Below are 27,593 nucleotides of genomic sequence, written 5' to 3' on the forward strand. Positions count from 1 at the left end.
CCCCCTCAAACCTCGTTCCACGTTACGACCCTTACATCCCTTTACGGGTACCGAGGGCAGCCTTGCAATTTGATAAACTGTCACGAGCGTACGACCATGTTATCCGAAACTAACCGGGAACTTGAGAGAATTTCTTGGCTATCGAATTTCTTCGTTCGATTATCCGTTTCGTTTAGATCTTACAACGCTGAAATTTTCATGAAGCTCTACGATGAAACGCGACTTTGTGTATTAAACCGTGAAATATAATTTTCGTGGGACGCATTAGAATTATGCAGGGACTCTTTATACGAATGTGAAGTTCAACTGAATAGCCCGGTAAAATTAACAAACGTCACGTTTCCATTTCTATGTAAATTGCGTGATCATAAGTTGGCTACGTAAGATCTCGAGAAAGATTGCTGCATTAGTAGTTAGTTCCGGGTGGAAGACTACCTTTGATGAAACCACCGGAGCATAAACCAGAATTGAGATTGTAAGAAAGCACAGCCGTAGGATAGCTTTTAAATCTACAAGATATCGATTTTACTTTTCCGTGTAGATTTCCTGTTTACTATTAATTAACTAATAAAAACAATTGTAAAAATCGTCAATAGTCTTTCCCTAGGAAATTAAAAGGGTACTTGAAAAGATCTAAATAAAAGAATTAACATCAATGATCGATTCTTATGACTGGGCTAGTTTCATCGATTGAATGAAAGGAGAAGGGAACTAGTAGCCAACACAGCTGTGCCACGGGAACTCGAAGGTCGGGGGAGCGTAGACTCTTGGGAAATGATTCCACTTTGCAAGGGGCAAATGGAAATGACCCTGGGACAGCCTCCGGACCGGAGCTCTCTAGGGTTGTTCTTGGTCAGACGCGATGACGATTGCGAAGGGCAGAATAACGAAACTATCTTGATTAAGGAGATTCTGTTTCTCGAGCAGCTCACCGTCTGCGGTTAACACTTACATGCGATAATATAATTTTTCAAAATATTGTAAATATATGAAATTTTCATTAATAATCTTTGTATACTGTTTCTTGTATAATCAATGCCATAATAGGCATAAATAAATTCTTCGTTTACTTTACATGATTACACGCAATAAAATGGAAGAGTGAGATAAAAATCATATATATCATATTAAAACTGCTTTTCATGAAAATAAAAGCTTTTATGTAACCACGCTAATCGGAGGTTGCTTAGAAACGATGAGAAAGTCAGAAGGTACCGTGTTGAAAGTGGCGGAACAAGCGGCACGCTCACCCTTCGGACAACGAGTCATCTCGCGACGCTGCTAACGGACCCTCGTCGTTTCCTCGTACTTGCACCCGACAAGACATTACTTGATAGTTACAAGACATTTTCATCATACATCATCCTAGACACAAACGTCTTGTTTCGGACATCTGCTACTTCACGATTTAATAGCAAATGTCTACGCGTAATTATATCGTAACTATTAAAAACGGACCTTAGACATTTAGCGAATAATGAAAATAAAACTAATAAAAAGAAATATTTATCATACATGATCGATGATATCCCATCGTATTCGGTAATATAATTTTGAAGAGCTTGTGCAATATATTCAGTCTTGCTTTAGTTATGAAAATGATTCAGGAAAGAGATCTTCATTGGCACGCGGTTTGTTCCATAGATATTCGGCAAAGAGATCCTTTAATTACGCTAAGTAACGTCTCCCGCAGGCGTCGCGTCGCGGAAGACTGAGCCGGTCATAATATTTAATCACTACTCGTTTCTTCTCCCTCTAAAGGCAGTTTCTGTAAGAAGTTTCGTTGCGAGCGGGAAATATATCGTCCAAATTGAAGAAACTATAATCGCAATACCATACCAGAAATTATGCAAACGAAACTATTTTATTATTTACTATCATCGCCAAGATAATAAATCAACGATGATAAGAAAGAAATATAACAAACGGTGGCTGACGCCGAACTGTTCCAAATTCAATAAGCTCAAGTTTGACAATATTTTCACATCACCGTGAATACTTCGAACCCTTCCGATCTTAAAGATTACGAAACAAACAAGAGTGCGAAGCTGGCAAATGGGGTGACTATGTCGCATCGGGTTCGTGCTACCCCTGCGAAATTGTTTCGTGAAGGAAAGGAATCGTTCAACTGAAGCCACGCTTCTATATAATACATTTATATAAAACAAAAATTTGTGGGACAGCAATATACGTAGAAAAAAATATAAATTTCAAATATATTACGTAAGTAGACGACTACAACGTAATAGCGAAACATAGAAAAAGATTTCTCGTTTAATATCTAATTAAGTATCTCAAGTACATCGGACATCGAAGGAGAAAACGATCTGCGATCTTTTATCTGCGAAGAGCGGCAATTCTTACCCTATTACGGCTTTTCTTTTCCTCTCTTCCGTAACTCACCATGATCCCATCCTCCCGTCAAAAAGGGGGTCGGCAAGGAACGCAGTAGGGTGGCATTTCATTTTTTGACACCCGGTGTATTTGATTCCACCCTTGTAATAAACCCCAGGGGTTGCCACCAGTGGGCCTCCCTCTCTTTCTCCCTACATGTCATATCGACACCTCACCCCGAGGGTAGGTGACTGCTAGGTAATTTGCTTTCTTATTTTCTCCGTTACGGAGCTCCTGCCGTGTTGACTTCTCTCTCTCTCTCTCTCTCTCTCTCTCTCTCTCTCTCTCTCTCTCTCTCTCTCTCTCTCCCTCTCCCCTCCCCCTCTCTCTTTCTTTCTCTCTTTCTTGGCTTTCACCATTCGCTGAATGCTCGTCGCGTTGCTACCCTTGCTTAAGAACCCGATTTCTCGCACCCCGCAGACTCCTGCTTCGCCAATTTTCCTCTCGATGCAGACAGCTGATGCCTACAGAAACGCGCGAGAATTAAATCACGACGCGACTGACCCGAAAGGATTCCTTTCTTGAAATAAATTCTTTGAGAATCCTTACTAGAAAGAATTCTTCAAGGAATACTTTGACTGTACGCCGAGATCTTTTCTGCAACTTTTCTGAACAAATATAAGGTGTAGTTTTATAGTCGAAATAGGACACAATGAAAATAGTAATTAAAAGTCATTGTTCTCAAATTTAAATTTGTTATAATATCACTAACTTAGAAATTTTGAGAAAATTCTTTTACAAATGTTATATATTTCGTTAGAATAGTGGCATACCATTAAAAACGGCTTAAAAAGTGTTATCATCGAATGTTTCGTTGCGATAGATCTCGTGGAAACACACAATGTCCGTTAGTGCAAAAGACTGACGAGAAGCCCCAGTACCGATTACTCGTTTCATTGCTAATCCGATTTCAGCTACCTCCAGACCGAAAACTCCTTAACGCTACTCTATTGGTTTCTCTCGATAATCTCGTTACCTCCATTAGACAGACTTAGGAACCTCGTATCGTTTGCATGTAGAAAATGTCACCTGAAGAAGAACATCGTAACCATGGTAATTGTACGAACAAAAGGATCAAGTAAGAACTTGAGCAAATAATTTGGTCTGTTTCTATTAATCATAGATCGTAACTGTCTGAAAAATGCTTACAAGACCGTTGAAACCTCGTCGTAAAATCCGCAAGCGCCGCAGCTAGTAGATACAACCCTTTTGAGTCAGACGAGTCGAAGCATCCGCCGACTCCTCCGCGACAACCGTGCGGCAGTGTGAGTGGGTGGGTAGGTGGAGTGCGCCTCGCAGGGGACAAAACTCACCCTAAGAAGCTTCTAAGAACGCCAAGGCGGTGGTGACGCTCTGGTGGGGAATAAAAGTACCCGCATGCGCAAACTCCTGAAAAACTGCGGCCCGCCTCCGGCGCCGCCTCTATCGTCTCTGACGTCCCTCCGACCCCCCTCGAGCCCCTCATCCACGGAGGGCCCCGAGATCTCTTCCACCCCTGCACCCCTTCGCCCCTCATAAGACGTCGTCCGGAACGATCCGCGACCTTTTTCGAGAATTGCCCCCCGGGTAACATGTGCTAACCGTGTGTGATTACCTTCGCTCTACAACGCGGACGCACCCGCGCTATCCGCACTCCCCGTTAGGTCGCCCCGCTATCACCGCTTTATCACCCTCTCGTCGACTGCCTTTTTTGCGCCCGCGAAAATCAAAGTGCCGCGGCAACGAAAAAGATCGTGACTAACAAGCGTGACTCTCTCTTCAGTAAACGAGTGCATATTGCGTGGTACAAGTGGAGAATCATCGAGAAGTGACCCTGTCCGAAATTCACGACGTAGTTTTTCACGAGCGATCTCAATCAGTGATTAAATATCAGTGTTGTGGGAATATAATTATTTATTTAAAACAAAAAAGATAAAATTTGTATGTGTGTGAGAACAATGTTTCAATACTTGACATACTCTTTATGTCGATCTTTTATAACGATATCAATCCATCACAATTTATATATTTGACATTTTTAATAATTTTCATATCGGAAAACTGTAAACCAAAAATGAAGATAATTTTGAAAAATATATAAGTTTTAATTATTAAAATATGTTTGTCAATAGCTTAAATTGTCCTCCAAGGCATCAATATTTTTTTTAACTCGTAATCATTTATCGAAATCATCTCGAATTTTGGTGAAACCGATTATCTATTAACGTAACTTTTTGCTGGTCCTTTTTTTCAACAATGCATAAGCTCCAATTATTCCTTGCTAGGCAACACGTCATCGACAAATCCTGCCGATCTAATTGGTCGCCAGCAGATAATTGTTCGGCATCGATAATTGGTCCAATTAATTTGAACGGAAAAGTGCGTCGATAATCGTTGTGCATTCATCGATTCACCGATTATGTGAACCGTGTCGTATGCGGGTTATAGAATATCGTTACCGTCGAAAGGACATCGGCGAAAAAAATAGCCGAAACGCAAACAGAAACCAATCGTTTTGGCTGCGCGTGGTAGTGAAGTTATTGAGTTTTTATTTTGTTGCTGTTCACATCGTATGATTACAATGCTCGTCAACAGATATTGGAAGACTATTAGATTTTAAGCGCATATAAAATAAAATAAATATAATACCATATACATTTTTTTATAAAGATATAATAGTTTATAACAATTTCGCTATCATCGAGGATATAAAAGATATAAAATAATCTAATATCAGCATCGGTTCTTTCTTTTAAATAAGCGGTATATTTATTAAAAGTCATATTTAGAAAAAGCAATTTAATATTGCGACTTGCCTAAATATAATTTTTCTTTTCTAATTGTGGTTTCCAGATTATGTACAAAATCTGCAACACGTAATATCGCGCGTTATGTTCGACTTTTTAACACTATTTGTCTGCCAACGGTTAAATTGCCCTGGAGTTTTCTTGGCATACCAATCGCATTCTCTCTCACTACATTCTCACCCTAACTCGTTTCTTCTACGAGACAAAAATTTTTTAATGTCACGCAATTCCGAAACATTTTTTGACATCCTCGAGGAATGAAATAATTTTTCGTCTTTTTCTAACATCTCTTTCAATTCGAAGTAGGATATATGTACATAGAGCAAGTAGAATATACATAATGCAACATTCGCAATTGGAATTCACTTTTAATTTTGTACTTGGGGACATAGCTATTTGACTGTAAAATAAATAAACTATACTTTTCAGTGTCACATCTTTTGTAAATTTTTGTATCATGTACAGTAATTTAAAAACAAAATTAAACACTTGACACAAGACCTTCCGTCATTAACAATATCGTTCACGAAATAATAATAAAATACATACACCAAGGTCCAGAATGCTAGCGGATGTAATTGAAAGGGGACATTATTGCACAGTGAAAGAACCTACGCATGACGAAATGCATCTCGGAAGGTCTGCATTTAGGGACGCGGAGGCGTCGCATTGTTCCTCGTAGGGGCGCAGGATTATATAGGGGGCTCGTCTCGTTTAGGGGTTCTCGGCTTGGTACAGATACGTCATGATCGATAGTCTCGTGTTGTCTCTCGAAAGAGTGGCGTGTTACAATTCGTGCGTCGCGTTCCATTTTATTCGGTAATCTACAATCCATCCCTCAAATTCCGTCTGCCGCCTCTTACATGACAAAATTACTCTCATAATGTAAGATTAATGATTTGAAATTTAACATATGTTCTCCGTAATAATAATAATGTAAAAAGAATATATATATATATTATATATATATATATAGAAAAAATATCATATTAGAAGTTTCGTAAAGGCAATACTTGTATCGCGTTTATATTTTTGCGTCTAACGAGTCGTATTCTGATGCTATTTTACGCGTATAAAATTTACGTGATAAAAGATACATTTTACCATAACTTGTGTCATGTTTCTTCATTTGGTCTGCTGAATCTGGGGATGACTACTTGGGCGTTACAACGTGTGTCTCTCTCTCTCTTTCTTTCTGACTGGCGGCGTTCGTCTTCGACTCCGTTCCTGGCCCACACTCTCCGAGAACCCCCAAGCGTCGCGCAACCCCCGTATTTCTCGGTGCTAAACGCAACTACACAAGGGGCCTTTCTGCAGTCTTTGTTTTCCCTTTCTTCCCAGTGTCGTTTCGCAGTTTCGCGCGGGGTGATCGTTGAACGACGGAAGCAGGAAGAAATCAACCGAGAAGGGTAAAAAGCCGACCGACAGACAAGAGAGCGCGCGAGAGGAGCATTAAAAATATTTTCTACTTCTGACAAATGGATCTTCAAATATACAAAATTAATAATTAATAATCTTTATTCGATATCTGACAGTTATGGATAATCAAATCACTCTAATGAGGAAGATTGAAAGAAAAAAAAAAGAAATTACACAGTTTTCTTTTCGCGGATATTGTTACGTTAATATTAAATAAAAGTTTTAATATTGGAATCGTCACGCGCGACATAGTGATCAAATCAAATTTGTAAATAATTAAAATAACGACACTTGTATATAGTTAAAATAGTGACACTAAAACATGATGGTGTTTAAAGTGTAATTGCAACGCTTCATAAATACCAAATAAAATTGTCACAATACAGAACTGGTGATGTGTTTCACACAACGTACGTACGAGAAAAATATTTTTCTCGCATGTTATTGTTGTTGAATGGTAAAGTGAAATAATTTGCTACGTAGCGCTATCGTGCACCGTGTTTGGATCAGCATCCTCCAAGACGTTGTCTATCCGTGCTCCACGCAGATGACTCACGACTGTGTATAGTTAAAATCATCGACTAGAGTGTCAATCTGGGCACCGCAATCATGCGGCGCGGTGATACGCGGTGCCGAGATTCATCTCCGGAAATTCATCTCCCCCTGAACATCCCGCGAATCCCCCGTCGTCCGGTGCAACGACGACGGAGTCCGGAAGACAGCGCGAGGTTTGAGTAGTCCGCGAGTCGTCATCGGCGGGAGTATCGTCAGGAACGCAGCCGGCAGTCCTGCGGGAGGTTGTGCGCGCAGCAGTGAAGGGACAAAGAGAGAAAAAGGGAGCCGGAGTGCCAGGGAGAGAGAGAGAGAGAGAGGTGGCGAGATTTTTCCCCACCGCTTGGAAAAACCAGCCCCCCACCAGCCGGGTACCGTGGGGGCAGGCGGCGGTGGCGGCGGCGTGGAAGAGACGCGCGGCGGGCTGCGGGGCGACGAAAAGAGGGGGCGAGGAGGGTTACCCAGGGTGGTCTCGGTGGTGGCTGGGGGCGGCAGCCTCAAAAATACACCGCAACCACACCGCGCGGCTCCACCGCAGAAGCCGCCATCTTCCACCGCCGAACCGAAACGAGACCGCGCGAGTTAAACACCCTATCCTACTTCCTCCGAGTAGAAGCTGCCCTGCCACCCGCTGAAGCAACGGCCAGGTGAAGAATCACCATCGCCACGACGGCGACTGACTCTGACGGCGAAGGACATTCGGGATATCCTGCGAACCTCCAAGCGGAAAAATCTCGGATCGGTGCAGTTGACGTGCGCGAATCAAGATATACCGCGGGATCGTGATCGTCGCCGAGATTGCAAGTCCAAGTTCCAACTGTTGTCAGTGTTCACCAATTTCAATCGTTATTTCATACGTAGAGATGATACGTTTACGTGATTGATCAAGACTTCGATCGACGAGAGAGATACACGTGACGTGCGCGGTCCTCGCTAAAGTTCGGCGAAACTTGGCGCGGTGAGCGCCACGTACGGAAACATATGGTTCGATTTGAAAAAGCTTTTTGGTATATATCCTAATATGCAATTTTAGTGAAAGAAAGGCAAGTGCGTGACCACGATGCCATCAGTTATAAGGATCACCGGTGCGAAACAGTGTTTTAGACACGCGCGATAAGAAACCCATCTCTCTGTGAGTCTGTTTCCGAAACTGACTTTCGAATCAACAATCAGATTTAAGTGTTTCGAACAGTCGCGAGTGCTCCTTCGATAAGAAGACGGAAGGCTGAGGATTCGATCAAAGAATCGAGGATACACGGAAAACAAGGGTCGTAGAGATTGCCGACGATTTCAATAAAACGAATTTTCTCCGCGAGTTGGCAATCGAGACGAAGAAGAATTTGCAAACGGATGCCCTTGCCTCCGCCTCGCAGCAAGATAATGAAATAAGGATCAAAGAAACCGAGGGCCCGCGAGGGAAAGCCCGAAAAAGCCGCCGAAGAGTCGCGCGTGCCTCTCGATTCCGAAGAAAACAAATCCAATTCTCGCCGGAGGAAGATATCTACGTACATTCGTAATGTGTTCCTCGCCATTGGTGAGATCCACTTGTGCTTTCAAGATTCTTAAACCGCTGTCGAGTGGACTCGATGTATCGACTGATCGCGCATGTCGAATATAACAATCAATTCTACCGACAAAACTTGAGTTCGCGGAATAAGGGATTGTAACTACTTAATCAAATATATCACAAACGCAGACGTATCATCAAAGGACCAAGAATCATATCGAAATTGATAGCAAGAATCTCCTCGCGGATCACGTGTACAGATATTTCATCTAAAATTCGGAAGAGACAAGACGTAAACAATTGAGCAGGCGAAATCATTCGGAGAGCTCGCAGGGCAAGGTGACATCTCGATCGAGAGAACGAATGATATCGTTCTCATGACGAACCCTTCGCGAGATGCTCGACCCGAGGATCGGCCTCCCGGCCTAGATTATCCTGATCCTAGATCAGTACGGGGCAGTCATCAGGTGCATCAAGCAGTGAGCCAGATCGGCGGGCCCAGAATACGGAGGACTCGGGCTTCGTCCTCGAGGAGAAGAATGCACCTGGCCAACGAGGTTCCTCCTCAAGGTTCTGCCGGCGGAAACCATCTCCCCGATTATGCTCTCACCGCCGATTTGCTTGCCGAGAGGACTTTGGATGGACTCCTCGCCGAGCATCCTGGCGAACTTATTCGCACAGGTAAAAAATTATATTTAAAAACAACATTTCTATGACATAAAAGTAATTGTACCATACGCAGTTATTAGCTATTTGTTATCGTATTTCTATCATAATATAATGTACAAAAGAAGTAAAGATAAAAAATTTAATAGAAATGTAACTTTAACTTTTTCAGAAAACTATATAAAAATGTTTCTTTTTTTTTTAAATAATCCCAAGTTTCGGAAAATAATGTTCCAATATACGAAATATAAATCCAATGATACTGTACAATTGGTTAACAGCTTAATTTTATGTTAATATAAGGTTCCCCACACGTGGTGTGCACGGTATTGCCGTCACATTGGAGATCGAACAAGACCCTTCCGGTAGCCTTCAAAGTAGTAGCCCTCGGCGAGGTCGGAGACGGTACCCTCGTGACCGTTCGCGCTGGGAACGATGAGAATTGTTGCGCGGAACTACGAAATTCTACTGCTCTAATGAAAAACCAGGTCGCCAAATTCAATGATCTTAGGTTCGTCGGCCGAAGTGGTAGAGGTAAGTCTTACAAACTAGGTTTCTTTACATAACAATATAAATCGTTATTATTAATGCAACCCCCAATTTACATAATTACTCTTGAAATATTTATGTGACAAAACACTAGAGAATATTATATAATTCCGTTCTCTTATTCTCAACATCTTTGTACATTTGTTTTCTAAAAATAACTCTTATCGATTGACGTGGAACACTTGATCGGTTTTCTGCTGGTTCACCTTCTTTTCCGATCTTAAATCATTCAGACCTTGCTACATTAAGGTGGTGCCCCGACTGATGGCCTCGTTTTTCCTGTGTCGAAAGCCAAGCAGGGGCCACCACCACCTGGCCCCTCGTTCCATCCTCATTTTTAATTCACGCGACAAATATCGTGACCCGGTATCTCCTCACGACTGCCGCCCACTCCGTGCCAAGCTAGGGTAAGAGAGCGCACGCGGAGATTTTTTAATTCCCGGCTCCGCGTTTCAATAATTCAACGTTTCTTTCGTCCGAGAAAGCGGAACGCAGGGCGACGAGGGGAGAAAAAAATTGGGGTCCGAGGTCTCTGAATAATGCTCCCTAATAATCGCAGCCATTACGGACGGTTAATGCAAACGTTCGCTCCTTGAAGAGGAGCTGAAGTAGCGAGAGGGGGAAGAAGCGGCACGAGAGAACCTAGATCGCAGCAGGAAAGGAGCAAACTTTCCAACATCCTTTTTTTCTCCCTCGTCTCTCCTTTTTCCGCGTATAGGAGTCGAGGTAGAGAATCGGAAGATACGAATAACGAGGCGTCCTTTAATTCCTTTAATTCGACCGAGTTGCACCACCGTTCTTTTCGTCCGCCTTCTCCCGTCGCTCTCCCTTTTCTCGTCTTTTTCCGACGACGTCGAACTTTCGAGAGAGCAGTCACGGGCGTACCCGGTTAACGAGGGGGTGGTCGACTTGTTTATGGCAAATTGGAAAAGGAAATTGCGGGGTTTGCAATATCGACGGGTTCCGCGCTACTTTTGTCCGACGGTAGACCCTAAACGGCGCTCTTCTTCTTCCCATCAACTTATTTTAGGGTGCGCAATCGTAAATTGTTATCATCTGTTGTCGTATTTTTCCCCCGAGTATTTATCTATTTGCGAACGATATCGACTTGGAATCATCGTCTAAACGACGCAGCGGCATTCGGATACCGTTGGTCCGCATTGGCCTCTTCCGCCCTAAAAATGGAGAGATCCAAGATACTCGTTATAGAACAATGGAGACCAGGAAATGGTTCCCAGAATTTTTTAGCGGGACTCGCGAATGAAGATATCGCGGATATATAGGAAATTGTGGGATGGGACGGCGAAGCGCGAGCGAGAGAAGGACGCAGCACGAGGGGGTTGGACGGAGGTAGAGTGGTTGGCTGTAAGCGGCTTTGGTTTCCATGGCAGTAAGCCCTCATTACTGTATTACGGGCAGCCCCTAACTACCGCCGGTATGCAACGATTTGCCTCCAGATTCCCTATATGAAAGTGATGCAAGATCGTTCCGCGCGCGTATCGCGATTGCCGCCGGATTTTTCTCTCCGCACATCCGACGCCAGGAAATTTCCGCGTTGCGATAAATTTGGAATCCCGTCCATCGGTGATGAAAATTACGCGACAAATGCAACGAAAGAAAAGAAAATTGGGGAGAAAGGGGGGGGCGTGAAAATGGAGCGCGTGAAGACCAACTATGGGGACGATGAACGTTATTATCTGCGAAAGAAAGGGCAAACAGATCTCGTTGAATAAATCAAAAATTTATGATGTTTGTTAGCGAGTTGCGCATATCGCTGCATAATACCACAACGAGACGAGGAGCCCCGGAGTGCATTTTATATACAGATTCCTCACGCGTTCCACTCGCTTTTTTGCCTTCGTTGTTTTGCACGCATCCCGTGCTCGCGCACTACCGACTTTTTCGGCTGCAAATATTTGTCTCATGCTCGCCCGCGGGCTTTGTCAGGCCAATTTAATATTGCGAATGCGGACGTAGAGAATTGATCGTGGTCGAAATGCGTGACGACGTTGATAGGGTGGCGGCCGAAATCCACGCGGTGCGAAGAAAACGAAGAGCAGCGCTTATCTTGCGTCGGTGCAAAATTGGCAGGCGTATCCGCCGGAAAGCAGATTAGTTGAAATTTTTATTTTCTCAACTCTCAACTTGTACGGCGGAACGAAGCTCGTCGAATCTTGAAAATATTTCCAAACGCAGAATTCTACCTAAAAACAATAATTGTCTACCTAAGGATAATTTCTCGACGAGGTACAGGAACCTGTCCGGTTCCTCTCGCAGACGCTATAGTTGATTGTTTCCCGAGAAACGCTCATTTTCTCGCCACGGATAAACACGGATGAGGTTGAACGCGAGAAAAACTTGGACGCGTTCAGCCCGACCAAGTTTTTTCCCGACTCGCCGATTCGCTCCGACCCTTTTTAATCGACTATAATCGCTTTCATTCGGTCTTACGCGCTGACCCAAAAGAGAGACCTCTTCTAGCGCGATGTGTGCGGCTAGCGAGTGTAACAACTACGGTCAGGGGTTACCGGGGTGACGGCGGAATATTATCATACCGGCGCAGGGGCGTATATCACTCGGCCACCCCTTTCGCTCCCGACAGGGATTAGCGTCAACCTCCGACTGCTAGGAGTCACGGGCCGTACGGAGACGCGGCTATATATATACGTGTTTCTCTGCGATGCATTGGTGTTGGGACGCGGATGAGCGGAGAACGCGGCGCGGCGCGGCGCGGCGCGACGGGAGAGGGTGGCGACGGGCGTAAAAACGACGGGCATAAATACCGGAGTTACCTGTGTTTTATGACGGTCCGGCCGAGGTATAGGCAGGAAGAGAGCGCGAGAATCCGAGGGAAAGCTCCGACTATCGACAGCCAGATCCTGACCGATGTCCTGGCGCAATGGATCCCCGTCTCGCCCGTAGAGCCGCCTCCGCTCTCCGTTCTCTCACTTTTTCCTCTCTTTTCCACCCCCCTCGTGGAAGGAGGACTCGTTTTAGATCGCCACCGCATGGCAAGCGTTGCAACATAGAGTCCGAGTCTGCCGCTGTCACGAGTGCAGATCCGAATCTTCGATATCTCCTCTATGAGTCGAAAGAAAAACGCGTGGTTCGATTATCAACGCTTTGCTCATTACTATCGCACTATACAGAGTTCTTCTAAGTTGCTGTGTTAAACGAAATAATATGCTTTCAGCCGATTAAAACGATGAGCGAACAATTCTTATTTTTTCTAGGGCGGTACAAAATTCTTTCGCGAGATAACGGAACTGCTGCGAAAAGTTACTCGCTAAGAAGCTGCCGCGAGGAGTTTCGTGCGAGACGAAAATGATTTAATAAGTCGTAAAGGTCCGTCGCCGTTGAGAAGGGTCGACGTCCGTTTTCATCGACCTTTTAAAATAGCGGATCTCTGTTCGGTCGACCGAACAGCTGTTGCAATCATTTGCCCCTGCATCGGCAATACTTTGCTTTGAAGCGTGCCCGCTCCGCTAAAAAGTTCCCCTCGATTTACTAATCTCCCGAATTAAAACGGGCCACATGCACTTCATTGGTAACGCCGATAAAAAAAATCTGCTGAATAACGAAAACGTCTGTTTTCAGAAAATAAAAATTAATCGAGTCAAATAATTGTATGGTTTCATTTAGATTTCTAAGGGATTTACTTGAAGCTTTAACGTTAACGTCGCAAAATAAATTCGCTTTGGAAATACGACAATTAACTTCCGGTGACGACGACGAACAACTCCCTGAAGAGATGCGACTTTCAACGTTAGAAGATATTAGCGTTTTCGAGAACCCGAATACGCCAGTTAAATCTGCGAGAGTGGTTGGCGAATCTCGCCGGCGACCACCTCGCGGCGACGTTTTTTGCCAATTAAAAATTAAAAAATCCATCCCTCGGTCAAGTAAGGGATCGCGGAAGGGACTGCGAGGGCGCGAGAGGGGGTCGAGGAACGCACGGTCCTATGGCGGATGACTGCGCCGAGATTTTCTACCGATTAAACATTATTTTCCGCTCTGGTCTGTAGTATGAGTCGCGTACGTACGTACATATCCGTTTCTTTCACATATATTAATTCCACGTTTCCCTACTTTATTTTCTCGATATTTTTCGCTCCTCATTCCGTCGCGCCAACAGCAAGGCAGGCTTTTGCAAACGCTTCAATGACCGCTCGCCCGGTCGCGCCGTCGCATCTAAAAGTCGTTATGCTCGACGTTGCGATTATTGCCAGTGAGAATTGATCCTCGCGGAAATTTATTCTGCGAGCAAGATTCCGGCGAAATCATTGTAAAACAATCGCCAAGTGTGTTCGTGCAACGCCGCTGTTTTCCCGTAGTCGATGATTTCTTTTCAACAACGCCATATAAGTTATTGATAATTGTAATTAATTTTACAATAACCAATTTTTCACCCTAGTCCCGAACGTTTAAGGGTTTAAGTGAACGCGCGTGTGAGATAAAGATAAAAAAGGATTTCCTGTCAAACACGTCACGGCGGCACACACTCAGCCTCGTTTACCATGATTCGGGTAGTCAAAACGTCAGAATCTTAAAACACGACAAACACTCCGAAATAACGATCCGAGTAACCCTCGCACTCGCACTCGCACTCGCCGGCAAACAGGGGAGTTTTTAACACTGCATGATCCCTGAGTAAACTTAGGGCTGAACGCCAGCGTTCTCGTGTCTTCTAGCACAATTCTTGCCGTGTAAGTGGACGTGAGCCAACCTTGCCCGAATTAATTTCTCAGCCGATTCGTTTAAGCTAAATCGTCGCGAGGACATCCGAGAACATGGTGTGTTCTTGTAAAAAAAAATTGGACGCGTCTCGGCTAAGATAATCAATCGTCTCGTGCATCTTTCCTTCCGACACAAATTTACAATCTCTGGATTTGAGAAATGCTAATACAGGATATCGCCGCGCAAAAATAGCGAGCCCTTCAGTAATCTTCCGAAAAAGTCCAGTATGACGAAAAATTCTACAGCCCACTCGGACATCATAATCTTTATGGATCCTCTCAATCGCGTCTGCGACCAGGCAATATTTTGTTGGATAAAAGTGACGTACGATGCGTGTGGATTAGTAATTTTTTCAAACTTGTTTGCGAGTACAAAGGATGCTGGAATGAGTAAAATCCTCAGCGTGCATAAAGAAGCGCTTAAAGCAGGAGAGCGGCGAAAAAAAGTTGTACAGTGTTTCCCAATCTTGTCAATCGCGTGGTAAATCAGAATCAATTTCGTTGCGATCGGATTAAAGCTTTCGAAGAACGAGAAAGCTATTTTTACGTGCAATTGGCCACCATGAGTCATTCGTGTACAAGCGATGAATTAGAATCTCGCTAGATGTAGATAAGTCGGAGGAGAGAGGGGGAGAGCTGCTGTACACCCCGAAGGGTAGATCGTTCTTCCAGCGAGTTACACATAATGCCTCATAAACACCCTCAAAATGCCTGCCATCACCCCTGATTCGTATTGCCGCCGCCCTCTCGCGCCTGACACCACGTTGGCAATAAACTTCGGTCTCGTTAACTCTCAGCCACGAAATCTCTCCAACGAAACCTTTCACCGTTTCCATTGAGAGACACGAGACTTGATATGTCGTTTTCATACTAAAGATGTGTATTATTTAATTAACTTTGTAAACGAGGCCGAGTGTGTACCGCCGTGGCACGTTTGAAAGAAAATTCTTTTTCATCTTTGCCTCGCACGCGTATCCATTTATATCTTTATCGCGCCTGACACCACGTTGGCAATAAACTTCGGTCTCGTTAACCCTCAGCCACAAAATCTGTCCAACGAAATCTTTCTCCATTGAGAGACTTGATGTGTCGTTCTTACATAAAAAATGTGTTTTGTTTACGTACGTACTAATTACTTGAAAAATAATTTTTTCGAAAAAGCGATACTAAACAAAGGGATCGTCCAATATCTTGATACGAAAGAAAATACGAGAAAATCAGTCCCGATAGGATATTTTTGGATAGACATCGCGAAACAACGCGGTGCGAAAATAGCGGCCAATCACCGCGCGACGCAAAAGGGAACGCGCTGGAAATGGCACGACTCCCTTGGCGAAGTTAAAGTCCGGTATTTCGCTCGGCGACGGGCGGTAAGCCGGTTAAATGTCGTGGTTCACCGTAAAAACGCGGTCGTTTACCGGGGGCCAGCCGCGCCACCATAAAATAAAACTACCCAACCACGCGCGTGTACATACCGGCCGCACTTGGCGACGCCATTATAAGCTGTATAACTTTATTGTCGCGGAGCGCGGAAAAGCGCGTAAATGCCCCCGCTTTGCTCTGCATATATCTCGTCCGCTGCTATTTTCTTCTTTCGGTATCGCGACGCGACGCGACGAGATGGCTGGCCGCCCTCGCGTTTTATTTCGCGTACGCGCGATTACCGGGACCGAGTTCGATGCGTCGAACGCGTGACGAATTCCGTGCGACGCGCGCGTCATCGATTGAAATATTTGTGCCGAAAACATCGAAATTTAGTAAACGGCCCGGCCAGTTACGAGTCGCGCTTCATCTGCGCGTTTGCCAATATTGTTCCAGGTCATCGACGGACTTGGAGAACGAAAAACGCTAACGTGCGAAAAAACATATTAACGCGCCAGATATTCAGATTATAAAAATCAGAATCTGTATTTCGATGTATCGTAGTCCCGCAACCGATGCAAAAATATAATCAAGATAAATATATCGTTGGGAAAAATTAAGAGACAGGCTCCAAAATTATTGACATAATAACAATAACATTACAAAGATCACAAGAAAGTGCAATTCCTACTGTGTTGCAAACGTGTAGATTTTGTTGAGAGCAACGTTTCAAGATCGGGCAAATTATCGTCGCAAAATTTCGAAGGGGAGGATATATCTCTCTATCGAACTAGCGAATGTTGTTGAAAGATAAACCGACGAAATCGCGCGTGATGGGAGACTGCGTATTTTAGAGGGTCACGTTTAGCGCCGGCGACATTAACATATTTCAGCCTATACGAGAACAAACATCGACGCAGTGGCGTCACTCGTTCACCCCTTACTTCCGGCACATTTGTGTTTTGTTTCCAGCGAGCGCACCGCGGGCGCATTGCCGTTTCACTCGTGCATGCTGTCGAGCACATATCCTTCGCGATCGCAACGGATTAAATCTGCCAAGAAATTTCAATCCAATCAATCGCGATGGCTACAATCATTCAGAGTTCGATTAACACAAGTGGCAGTTATCATTACGTGAACGCGCAGAAAATGTATTCGTTTCACTTGGACGTGAACTCTTGATAGAATATTCGGTTAAACAATGTGGAACATAAGTCGCGAAAGCGAATGCAACTCATGAGATTGTGCGTGCTGAGAATATTTCTTTTCGTGGTCGACCAATTGGATATGAATAATAGAGCCTAACCGAGAGGCGAACCAAGGAGCGCGGAATCAACCGTGTCTTTATGGTTTTTGATCTGGCAACGGAGCCAAAGCACGATGTGCTATATCGTCCCGTTGGGAAAAACTCGTCTCTCATTTTACCGCCAGGAGATAATTCTTTCTCATCTCCCAACATCTCCGTGCTCATTTTTGTTTCAGGGAAAAGCTTCACCCTGACGATCATGCTGCAGACATCGCCGCCGCAAGTGGCCACCTTGTCGAAGGCGATCAAGGTGACCGTGGACGGTCCAAGGGAGCCGCGATCAAAGACAAGTGAGTACAACGTTATCTACCGAAGATAATAACTTGTTACTCCAGCTATGTCTGTCTATGTGTGTGGGGGGGAGGGGAATTAATTAAGGGTCCTAATTAACGAGACAAACCGACTTTATTATTCGGCGGGAAAGATGTACGGTCGCGATTTATTATGAGTCGCACGACGATAATTCATGAATTCATCCCACGTTGTAGGACACCAGGCCTTTCATCCCTTTCACTTCGGACCTCGTCCATTCCCCTTCGGACATCCGCAGGACCCGTTGGGATTCAAACTGTCGGGTAAGTCGGTACTCTCTAATCAAAGACACACGCGCGGCCTGCATCATCTTCGTCGCGACGAATTTGCGCGGATACCTGGTTCCGGTGAGGCTCACCTTCAGCCTCTCGGCACGTCTCTCCCCGTCGATAGATAACTAAGTTTACAACCCCGTGCCGTGCGCCTCCCGAGAGGAGAGCAACTGCGGCAACTTCGGCGGGCCAGGGTCGACGCCCTCTTCTCGCGCGCTAGCTTCGTGGCTGCGAAGGGTGTCAAAATTGAGCGTCGGCAGGCACCGACTCAAAATTGAGTTTTGCCACCGGCCTCTAAGTGAAGAAGACTCTGATTAAGCCCCGGGCGCGAACTCTGCCTTTTCGTTTCAACGAAGCCGCTCGGTCCCCGCTTACGGAGAAGTCACGAATAAACTTTGGCTCCCTTAACTTTGCCATCGAGTGGCTTACGACGCGGTAAAATACCTTTCCAACTTAAACGATCAAGTTGGATCAAGTTTTTTTTTAAATTTTCAACATCACAATTTTTTCATATCTGCAGTGCTATTCGCAAAAAATGTTTAATAAATACCAAACATTTCTCTAAGTAAATTACGAAATACTGCAGCGAAATATAGTTTTCATATAGTGTGTAATCAATCAGTCTTCTTCTTTGGGACGATAATGCGTTCGCTGTAATATAAATGATGGTTTAAACGATTTCACCGTCGCCAACGTTTTCGAAAAAGTTTTCAGGTATCCGGCCGGTTCGACAGGACAGTCGGGTGGCACGAATTCCATTGAAACTCGTTCGAAGCTCCAAATTTTGATGGGACTAGTCCGGAGCAGTGAGGGTCGGGTACTGATACTGGTGCACCGACAGTGTATTGTTTCGGCATGATAAGCGGCTTAACGGAGCTTCGCTCCCTCCTATCCCCGAGGCGTACTACGGGATGGCAGTCCTGCCGTCGATTTCTCGCTGCTACCCCCGCCCAACCCCCGCAACCCCAGCCTGCTCAATCAAGAATCAGCCACTGCCGCGCCCGGTAGTATGCCGGAGCTTTTCTTCTCTTCGCGTCTCTTGCCATCGAGATTCGGTCCGCGGATTGTTCTAACATGATTGCTCGACAAATCACTGGCACCTGGACTAAATAATCTCGAAAATCGTGCAACATTTTTTAAATAAATCTCGAAAGCCAATAGGGTATTAAAAAAGGAAAAATCACGTTATAAAAGTTTCAAGCTTCTTTGGCATGAGCCAGAGTTCTCTTTGTTAAAAAATATAAATTCATTAGAGACACAGTGCAAATCATTGACGTATGGTTTTAGCACGCCGCCGGATTAATTGTATTCGCACAATTGGGTCACCTACATTGTTTCGGCTAGGGTGCAAACGGCACTCAACGAATATCGATCGGTTTATTTCGAGTGATGTGCTTGCGAGTTTTTTCAACCCTTTCGCTCAGGGTTCGCCAGTCGGCTCATAGGTTGCGCCTCCATCCAGTCCAGCAGAGGGTCGGTCAGTCGAGCACCTTTCAAACTTTCAAAGCTGCCCATCCGCTGGATATCGCTGACTAGGTAAGGGTGTTCAAGAGGTGGTTTATTAGATATCTACGCCAGGAGGGTTGATAAGGAGAAAGGGAAGAGTACTATCGAGGGTGTGAGACGAGTGGCTGGCCGTGCAGGGTTGTTAAGGTGCCCATTGAGGTGTAACTAGGGGGATGTTATTAAATTTCGTTCGGGCCTACCTCGACAGCAGGGACGAATTTTATGATCTCCCTAAGGGTTTCGTGAGAACACCGAGGTCCGACGGACGGGCCAATGCGCCTTTTCTTCCTTCCGATCTCCGATATCGTTTCCAATCTCGTCTTTTTCATCAATCTCAATATGTCGAAATGATATGTTACTCACTTTTTCGACGTAATTAATTTTATATTTCACAAGTATCCTTGTCTTGCTTAGGAGCAATGCAATTTTCTTCGACAGTCCACAATATTTTCTCCTTGTTTTATCTCTAAACGTCACTTGCATCAATCACAATAGACGCGTAAAGTATTCAAAAACATTTAAAAAATCTAAGATTCCAAAAAGCCGAAAGGGGAAAAGTGAACTGCTTTCGACTTTTTCGCTACGACAATATTTAAGAGACTCGCAACACATTCAGGGGCGATCGCTAGCAAGTTTAGGGAAAATTAATGTATCCGGCGACAGATACCACACGGCAGATCGTCGCTGAGATTGTCCACGAACGAAAACACCGCGATCGCGCACGTCCCGGGAGGCCGTGCTCATCGTCTTTGTCAGTCTGGCTAAGGGGATGAAAAATCGCGAGGTGCCAAGATTCGAGTTAACAAGAACAGCTCGTGCAGCCCCAATCTGCCCTCCCTCTTTCCGCTCTCCCGTGTCAATTAACCGCCTACGAGGGAGAGGCAGGGTGGTAGAAAGGTTGAGGAGAGAACCGGAAAAATCGCGACCCCTGTTTCAATAAGGTGGCCTTTACCTCATTTGGGGGAGATTGTTAGGAACGCTCAGTTTAAAACTGTCGCTTCGTTTCTGGATCGTTTTGCAGTAAATTCGCGACTTTCTTTAAAGCGGATCTCCCTTTTTACCCAACATATAATTTGCGATCAACAATGTTAAGTATAAAAATTGTATTCTACATTCTATATACTGTGGAGACTCATTTTGTGCAAGCATATTGCTACTTTCGTAACACTACTGTTATAATTCTGAATGTGGAAATATCGTAAATCTTGTGGACTGTTAGATTAGCTAATCGCGACAAGTTCTATCGTGATCCGCTACAATCATCGGATTATATTTATCTTCCAAACTTGGATACCTGATTTACGATGCGACGCGTTTAAAGGGCTCTTTCACGTATGCGGAAAACCGTATGCGGCGGCAACCCTTCGGACGTACGATCCTTAAAGGGATCCTTTTTAAGGGTTGTTCCTGTCCACCCCCGTGTCGAATCACTGCGGATCCTTTAAATTCGCGTCACATTTCACCCCCTCAGTGCGTCTTGCAAGGGCGTCTCGGGGTGTTCCGTCTTTTAATCAGGTCCGGCGACCGGGACCTTTCTCTGGAAGCGACGGTAACTAATGACGCTTTCTCTCTAGCCTCAGCCTCATGTCTCGTCTCCTTTTCCATCGTTGAAAATCCACCGAGCCTAAGAGATAGAAATCTGATGGCGTTCCGCGATATATTCTCGGAATCGATTTATCTTCAATCTGAATCCGATTTCTCTTCGGTGTTCTACATTTATGTGGTGTCACGAGATATACGCAGTTATTAAATTTAATACTTACTTTTTTAAACGCTGTTAATAATAATTATTAAAACTTACGTATAGCAAAGTCTTAATTATTAAATAAAAGAAGTGTTACGCGGGTTAGTAAATTAATTTTTTGTAATTTTATATGTCATCAATTTTAAAACAATTGAATAAAATTACATAATTTTTAGCACTTCCGTTGAATCAATTATTACACAATTAATGATGACAATACAACATTAAAATTAAAACTATTTATATAATCATGAAACATAATAAATGGTAAGAATGAAAATTTATGCTTCGCTGAGCATTGCCAATTTCTTAAGAGATCCGTCATTTTTGCACTCTTTCTCAACTTCAAAGAGAAAATCTCGCGACAGTGGGATAAAGATGGAGTAGAATGGAGAGAGAGAGATAGCAATTTTCTCGTCCTTTCTCGAAATATCTCCTCGTAGAGCTTAGATCGGTGCCAGGGACCTTTCCAGGGTGGCATTTTAGGGGTTGCTGCGACGCGATAATGAGAACGGGCGCAAAGGGTGGGTGTGCAAAGACATCCAACCAGCAGTAGCTAGAGGATAGAACGCGGGGTGGAAAGAGGAACGACGAACGAGTCAGAGAGAGTAACAGAGAGGAAACGAAGAGGTTGTGGAAAGGGGAGGAGATCGAGCTCCGCAAGGGTTAACGCCTTAGCAGCAAGAAGGGCGTTTTTAACGCCTGTTTTGCATAGATTTGAATAGATAAGACAGACAGGAAAATACGCGAATTAATTTATTATGTATCTCAGAGTGGTGAGATCAAGGAGGTTTAAAGCGAAGAACTTGAAGGACGTCCCCCTTCGTTCCCAAGCTGCGTGACAATCTTCGAGTAATGTCTTTAAAGCATTTCGCAAGTTTCATCGCCGCTGCAGACTAATGCGTGAAAGCTAACGAGCTGTCGAACATTCGAAATAATTTATTAACTATAATCCACGCGATTTATTTTTAGACTCGGAAACCTGCTACGATATTAGAGTAATAATTGCGAGTGAAAAGTGTAGTCGAAATTCGAAATCGCCTCGCGCCAACGAGTTCTGTAATCGACGTGACCAAATTTAATTCACCCCGCGGGTGGCTCGGCGGCGAAACGTATATAAAGCTACGCTTAAAAGCTCATATTACACGTGACGTCACATTACCGCATCTCGGGAACGGCGCGACCAAAGTACGTAGCACATTTTGAGCACGCTGCTCGATAATACATCATCCCTTAAAGCCCCCGATGGAAGGCACACGCAAAGGCAACTAACCCTAGGGCCGTAACGTTTAAGCTTAACATTTCTCACCCCTTAAAGGGTAGCAGCGGCTCCTTGAACCCTTTCAGCCTCGCGTCTCCCGCGCTCTCTGTCTCCCTCGCTCTCACTCTTTCCCAGATCTCGCCGGGACCCACCCCTCATTAGTCTTCATTTGTTTTCGGAATTATCGCCCGCCAGCCGAACCCGACCCGGCACGCGAGTTCCGTCGAAGGAGGGTGCACGGCATTTTCGGGGTTTATTAAATTGAAAATATGTTACACCCGCTCCAAAAAGGATGCATGTTGCGTCGAATCTTTTTGCTTCGTGCAAAATTGACGAAGCTGCTGTCGGTAGAGAGAGAGAGAGAGAGAGATTGGGGGGGGGGGGGGAAATTACTAAGTAGTCTTTAAATATCAAACTTTTGTTGAAAAAAATTGGATATTGGGGAAGATTCCAATAATTGTAGAAAGCCCATCTTAATTTTTACAATTATTAAATCACGTCTCCTTCTATAATTTTGTCACACAATATTCCACAATTGCAATAATGATCCTTTATCATTGAGAAACTTTATCGATGATACTGACGAAAGATTATCTTTGAGATAACAATCTAAACTTGATTAACAGGAGAAACTGATTCGTTGTCAGTTATCGAGCAATGTTCGTACAATACGTTCGTCATCTAAGAATCCAGATGTCTGAAGAGCTTACCGAAGCGGTTCTTATTCATGCACCTGCCAACAGAAGCCGTCCGTTGGCCCCGTAAGCTCGGTGGCAGCGGTGCTTTCGCGCGTCTCTTATCGTTTTCTTAATCCCCCTCATAAAGCAGGAGGGCTACGAGCTCTCACACGGCTAGTCCGTTCAGTGTGCCACGCCGGTGTGGTAGAACGCGAGATAGCGGTGTCCTCCCTGGCGAGCGCGCGCGGCTTAAAGAGAGCTTAAAAATCACCCCTTCGACCCCTACCGAGCTTTTTCACGTCCCACCACCAGTCGCGGCGCGACTGGTGGGAGCGTACGGGCAACCAATAGGGCGATCTGCGTGTCTGGATGGTCACGCCCTCGTGCCAGTGACCGGACAATTCTCCCCGCTCCGCTGAAGCAAGTTTCCCCTGTTTGCCACCCCGCCGGAACTTCTACCCCCGTCGCACACGGTGGCTTCGCGGCAGCCTTCACGGAATTTTTAAACTGCCCCGCACAGATGACGGCATAATCTGTTATTGATCAAGGTCTTTCGAAAAACCGATACCACGTTGATGATCACGGTGCTTACTTCTTGCACCGTTCTTCTTGCACCGCGACGTGCCGAAAATCAATCATGTCACGTTACTTACTCATTATGTAAATTTTAAAAAAAATTGAAATTTCCTTTTCATAATGTTTCGATAACGTGGGTGATGTTTGGCAAACAAACACATTTTACGTGTAAAGAATGATAAAAATCAAGCTGCCGTTTTATAAATAAATATGCAGCAAGGGCAGTGATGCGACTTATGTCAGTTGGTTTGTCCAACCGATCACCCTTGAACGAACTTTTTGATGTCATAAATTTAATTGCATTCAAACACATGCTTGTGCGGCCGCGCGATATTGGCTATTATCGAAAAAAAGGTGATCGATCGTCTCTGCATTCTCTGTTGGATAAATTTAACTGTCCATCCACGTCAAAACCGCCTCTACGTCAAAGGGATGCGTTTCTACGACTCCAACTGTCAGTCGATCACCGTTTACCTGCCAAAAATTATACAACGCCACCGTGATGCCCAGAAATATGTTACGTCTTGTCACAAAACGATCGTATCAGTCACTTTCAGGTACTGTCGTCTACATTGCGTTACTCACTTCTGAAAAATCATATCTCTATTTCAAAATTCAACTTTCCATATAAACAACTGTGAGATATCTAACCTTTTTTAAATAATTTAAATGAATAGCCGTACATAAATAAATTACACATAAAGTATATGCTCTTTTCTTTGCAAATATTTCCAAACGATATAGAGATCACTGCGGCATGATGACAGCGGAGACGCTGAACAAACAGAATCCTTGGAAACGTGTAATCTGCATTTCTTTGATTGCACAGGGTTGCAACACCTGGGTCTGGAGCAAGGCGCGGGCCAGGGATGGGGCGGGTTACCCCGAGGATCTCTACCACCGCACTGTCTTCCACCGCCTCCCGGTCATCACCCGCACACACATCCACAGCCGGTTGGTGCATCGGCCTTCAACCCCTTCCATCATGCCATCGAACAGAGATCCCCGAGGCTGCCTGGACCTAACGCCGGTAAAGATACGAGATTCTCGCTACGAAGAATAAGAATTTCGGAGAAAATTTAACTCGAACGAGATAACACTTTATTTAAGTAACGTGGCGTTTTCTCTCAGGCGATTAATAGGAGTGTAATTTGATATGTCTATAAGAATCTTCGAGGAACGATTTGGGTCCTATCAGTGTGTCGGTGAGAGAAGTAACGCCGACAACGTCACCCGGGAACCCCGGGCCGGGCTTGTTGACGACAGCTTCTGTGACGGCACCGACGCCTCCTGCCGAGTCGACCACGACTACTACGACATCCAGTCCGTCTGGACATCACTCACACTTTCAAGGTAAAAGACATACGCACAACCCGAGATCTGTCCGATAAATCCGAAACTCTTGATACACGACTCGAAAAAAAAGTGACATTTTGTTTATAACACAGGTCTTCATCTGCTGGGTGCTACGGGATCCATCTTTGGATCGATATTCGCACCATTGCTACCACAGTCCTCTTGGCTCTACAATCCCCTGTATCACACGCAACAGTACATCCTGGAGCCGGAATGGCACGCTTTGGCCTTGAGAATGGCTCAACAGCGATTGCAGAGGCCGGATCAGGCCCGATTGGAGGAACTCAGGAAACTCAGAAGCAGCAGCGACAGTCCCGAGAGTAGTACGAAAGACGAAGAACGGAGAGGAGACGATCAAGGCGCTTTACGTCGATCCGGACTGGATAGTCCCGACGATAGTATCGAGGTGGACGATAAGAACGATCAAGATCTGAATAGAGACCGCATTAGAAGCGACGAGTCTATACCGGAACAAGATTCCCCGAGAATCTCGCCGATCAGAAGCGACCTGGAGGATGCCGCGTCCACAGACGCCACCTTCCAAGAAGCATCGATTCACCTACGGCAGAGCATAGAGAATTTAAACGACTCGGACCTCCAAATCGAACAGGAACAGATCACCCGTCGCGGTGACCTCACTGTAAAAATCCGTCTAGAGGGCACGGTCGATCTTAGCACGAAAAAGGGTCAAGACAAAGAAAACGTTGGTCAGGATCTGACGACGCGAAGAAAGGAGGATGGAATAGATGTCGAAAGAGAAGCCATCAGATCACGAAGAGAGAGAAGTCCTAAGCCTAGACAGGTGTGGAGACCTTATTAAGAATTTTAAGTCAGTATGTTTGTTCTGCGAGAATCCTTCAAGCGCGACGATTTTAACGAATTCGATGATCAAGACGAGAAACGGATTTGATTGTCGAAGGAGTCAAATTGAATTAAGTATGATCTAGGCAAATTTTATCACATGTTTTTTTTCAGAAGAAAACTTTCCTTCGCTGAAAAATCAGCGGAATATTGATTAATCCCGTCTCGATAATCTGAGACTAACCCCAAAAGTGGAACTTGCACGATGTTGTAGAGTAGTTTAGCAATGCTAAGCGATATATCATCATCGTCAAGTTGTCGAGAGATAAACGGAACATGCCCGTTGGATGCTCGAACATCTCGCGCAATGTAATGCGGTAATCGTCTGCTTGGAAATTAATTATCAGAACCTTCGGACGAACTTTTTTGTCGGAGTTATTTATCTATTCATATGCCCGTTGCGGTATCGTCTAAGAACTGTCATGGACTCGAGGACTAACCAGGGTTTACGTTCGCATATAGTATGTACATATATACAATGACGTCCGATTATTATATAAGTTAATGTTTCAAGTAAACGTTAAGCACACTACCCTCTTGTCATTCCAGAGTTAAGAATACTTCAACTTTCTAAATGTCTTATCGACTACACGAATATGTTATTGAAGCGCGCGCAACATAACGCGCGTACATATGTATCCTGATACTGAACAGAAAATTTCTTAAATTCTTAGAATCTACATTTCTCCGTCTGATCGTTTCTTTTACATCTGTGCAACATTGTCCATTTTAGAAAAGAAAATACTCGTGTGGCAGATGACATTTGGGGGGTTTTCTGGTACAAGCGAAATTACGAGCAGCCTACGTTGTAAATATCACTATATTAAAAATTTCAAATCCTGGCCGAGTTACATCCTTTATCAAGCCATTGTCTTCTTTTTATGAAACGTCATTTTCGAGGTGCAGAGATATCGATATCCACAGAGAAATGTCATTATATAATTATTTACATGGTCCACAAGTCGTTCTGACGACGCTGTATGTATGCGTGAGTACTGGCCTTAATCAAAATCATTTATTGTTTAAGTACACCATCTAATAAAATAATATCATCCGTTCCATGATATCGATTTACTCTCTTACGTGATCAGAGTAGATTGCGCCGAGGACACGTCGTGCAATCAAATTGGTAAGTGCAATATTAATTATACCTATATTATAACATTGTTATTATCTTTTCGCATCAAAACAATAATTATTTTCGAGACTCTCATATCCTCTTGGTATATGTATATACTATGCATATATACTTCAATAATCTTTCTTACTTGCGTTACTTCTTAAAAATGCATTACACTTGAAACGTTCTTATAGTGCTTCGCGATAAAGTGAACAAATTGCAATCGTGTATCGAACGATCCACGCGTGCAACCTAATCCGGTCGGACGAGATGCAGCAGATTCAATAATTCGCCGCGATTGCAATCGAGCGGGATGCACCGCACGCAAAAACGGGCAGGCTCGATATCCGCACGGTGAAAAGGTCCGCGTGATTGATGGAAAACAGACAAAGCACCCGTCGGCCCCGCGCGCTGACCAGCGTCCCTGAAATCGAGATAAAAAGACCGCAAAACAATTTTCTACATTATTTTCCGATGCGCGCCGGATCAAATGAGCAATAATGCCAACACGTCGCCTCCACGAATCTCTGTTTCACATTTTTCAGCAAGTCAATCCATCTCTGTCCTGCGATCACTCGTGACATCTTTATGTAACAATTATCTTTATTACGAGAGAGAGAGAGATATACAG

General features: G+C 44.4%; 1 protein-coding gene across 2 annotated transcripts; it reads left to right on the forward strand.

Annotated features, from left to right (window-relative positions):
* Nucleotides 1-7,697: 7,697 nt before the first annotated feature.
* Nucleotides 7,698-26,913, forward strand: LOC105566881. 2 transcript variants are annotated; one of them, XM_012021269.1, is made up of 8 exons: nt 7,698-9,339; nt 9,628-9,858; nt 17,454-17,567; nt 17,766-17,852; nt 24,455-24,655; nt 24,793-24,978; nt 25,074-25,783; nt 25,957-26,913. In XM_012021269.1, the coding sequence occupies exons 1-8, from the start codon at nt 9,036-9,038 to the stop codon at nt 25,975-25,977; spliced, it is 1,854 nt and encodes a 617-aa protein (XP_011876659.1). In that variant the 5' UTR covers nt 7,698-9,035; the 3' UTR covers nt 25,978-26,913. The 2 variants fall into 2 exon arrangements, with proteins under 2 accessions (XP_011876659.1, XP_011876660.1); XM_012021270.1 differs by having other exon boundaries at nt 25,074-26,913.
* The last annotated feature ends 680 nt before the right edge of the window (nt 26,914-27,593 follow it).

Source organism: Vollenhovia emeryi, unplaced genomic scaffold (genome assembly GCF_000949405.1).
Source record: "Vollenhovia emeryi isolate VEMERY1.0 unplaced genomic scaffold, V.emery_V1.0 DF939142.1, whole genome shotgun sequence".
Taxonomy (NCBI): Eukaryota; Metazoa; Arthropoda; class Insecta; order Hymenoptera; family Formicidae; genus Vollenhovia; species Vollenhovia emeryi.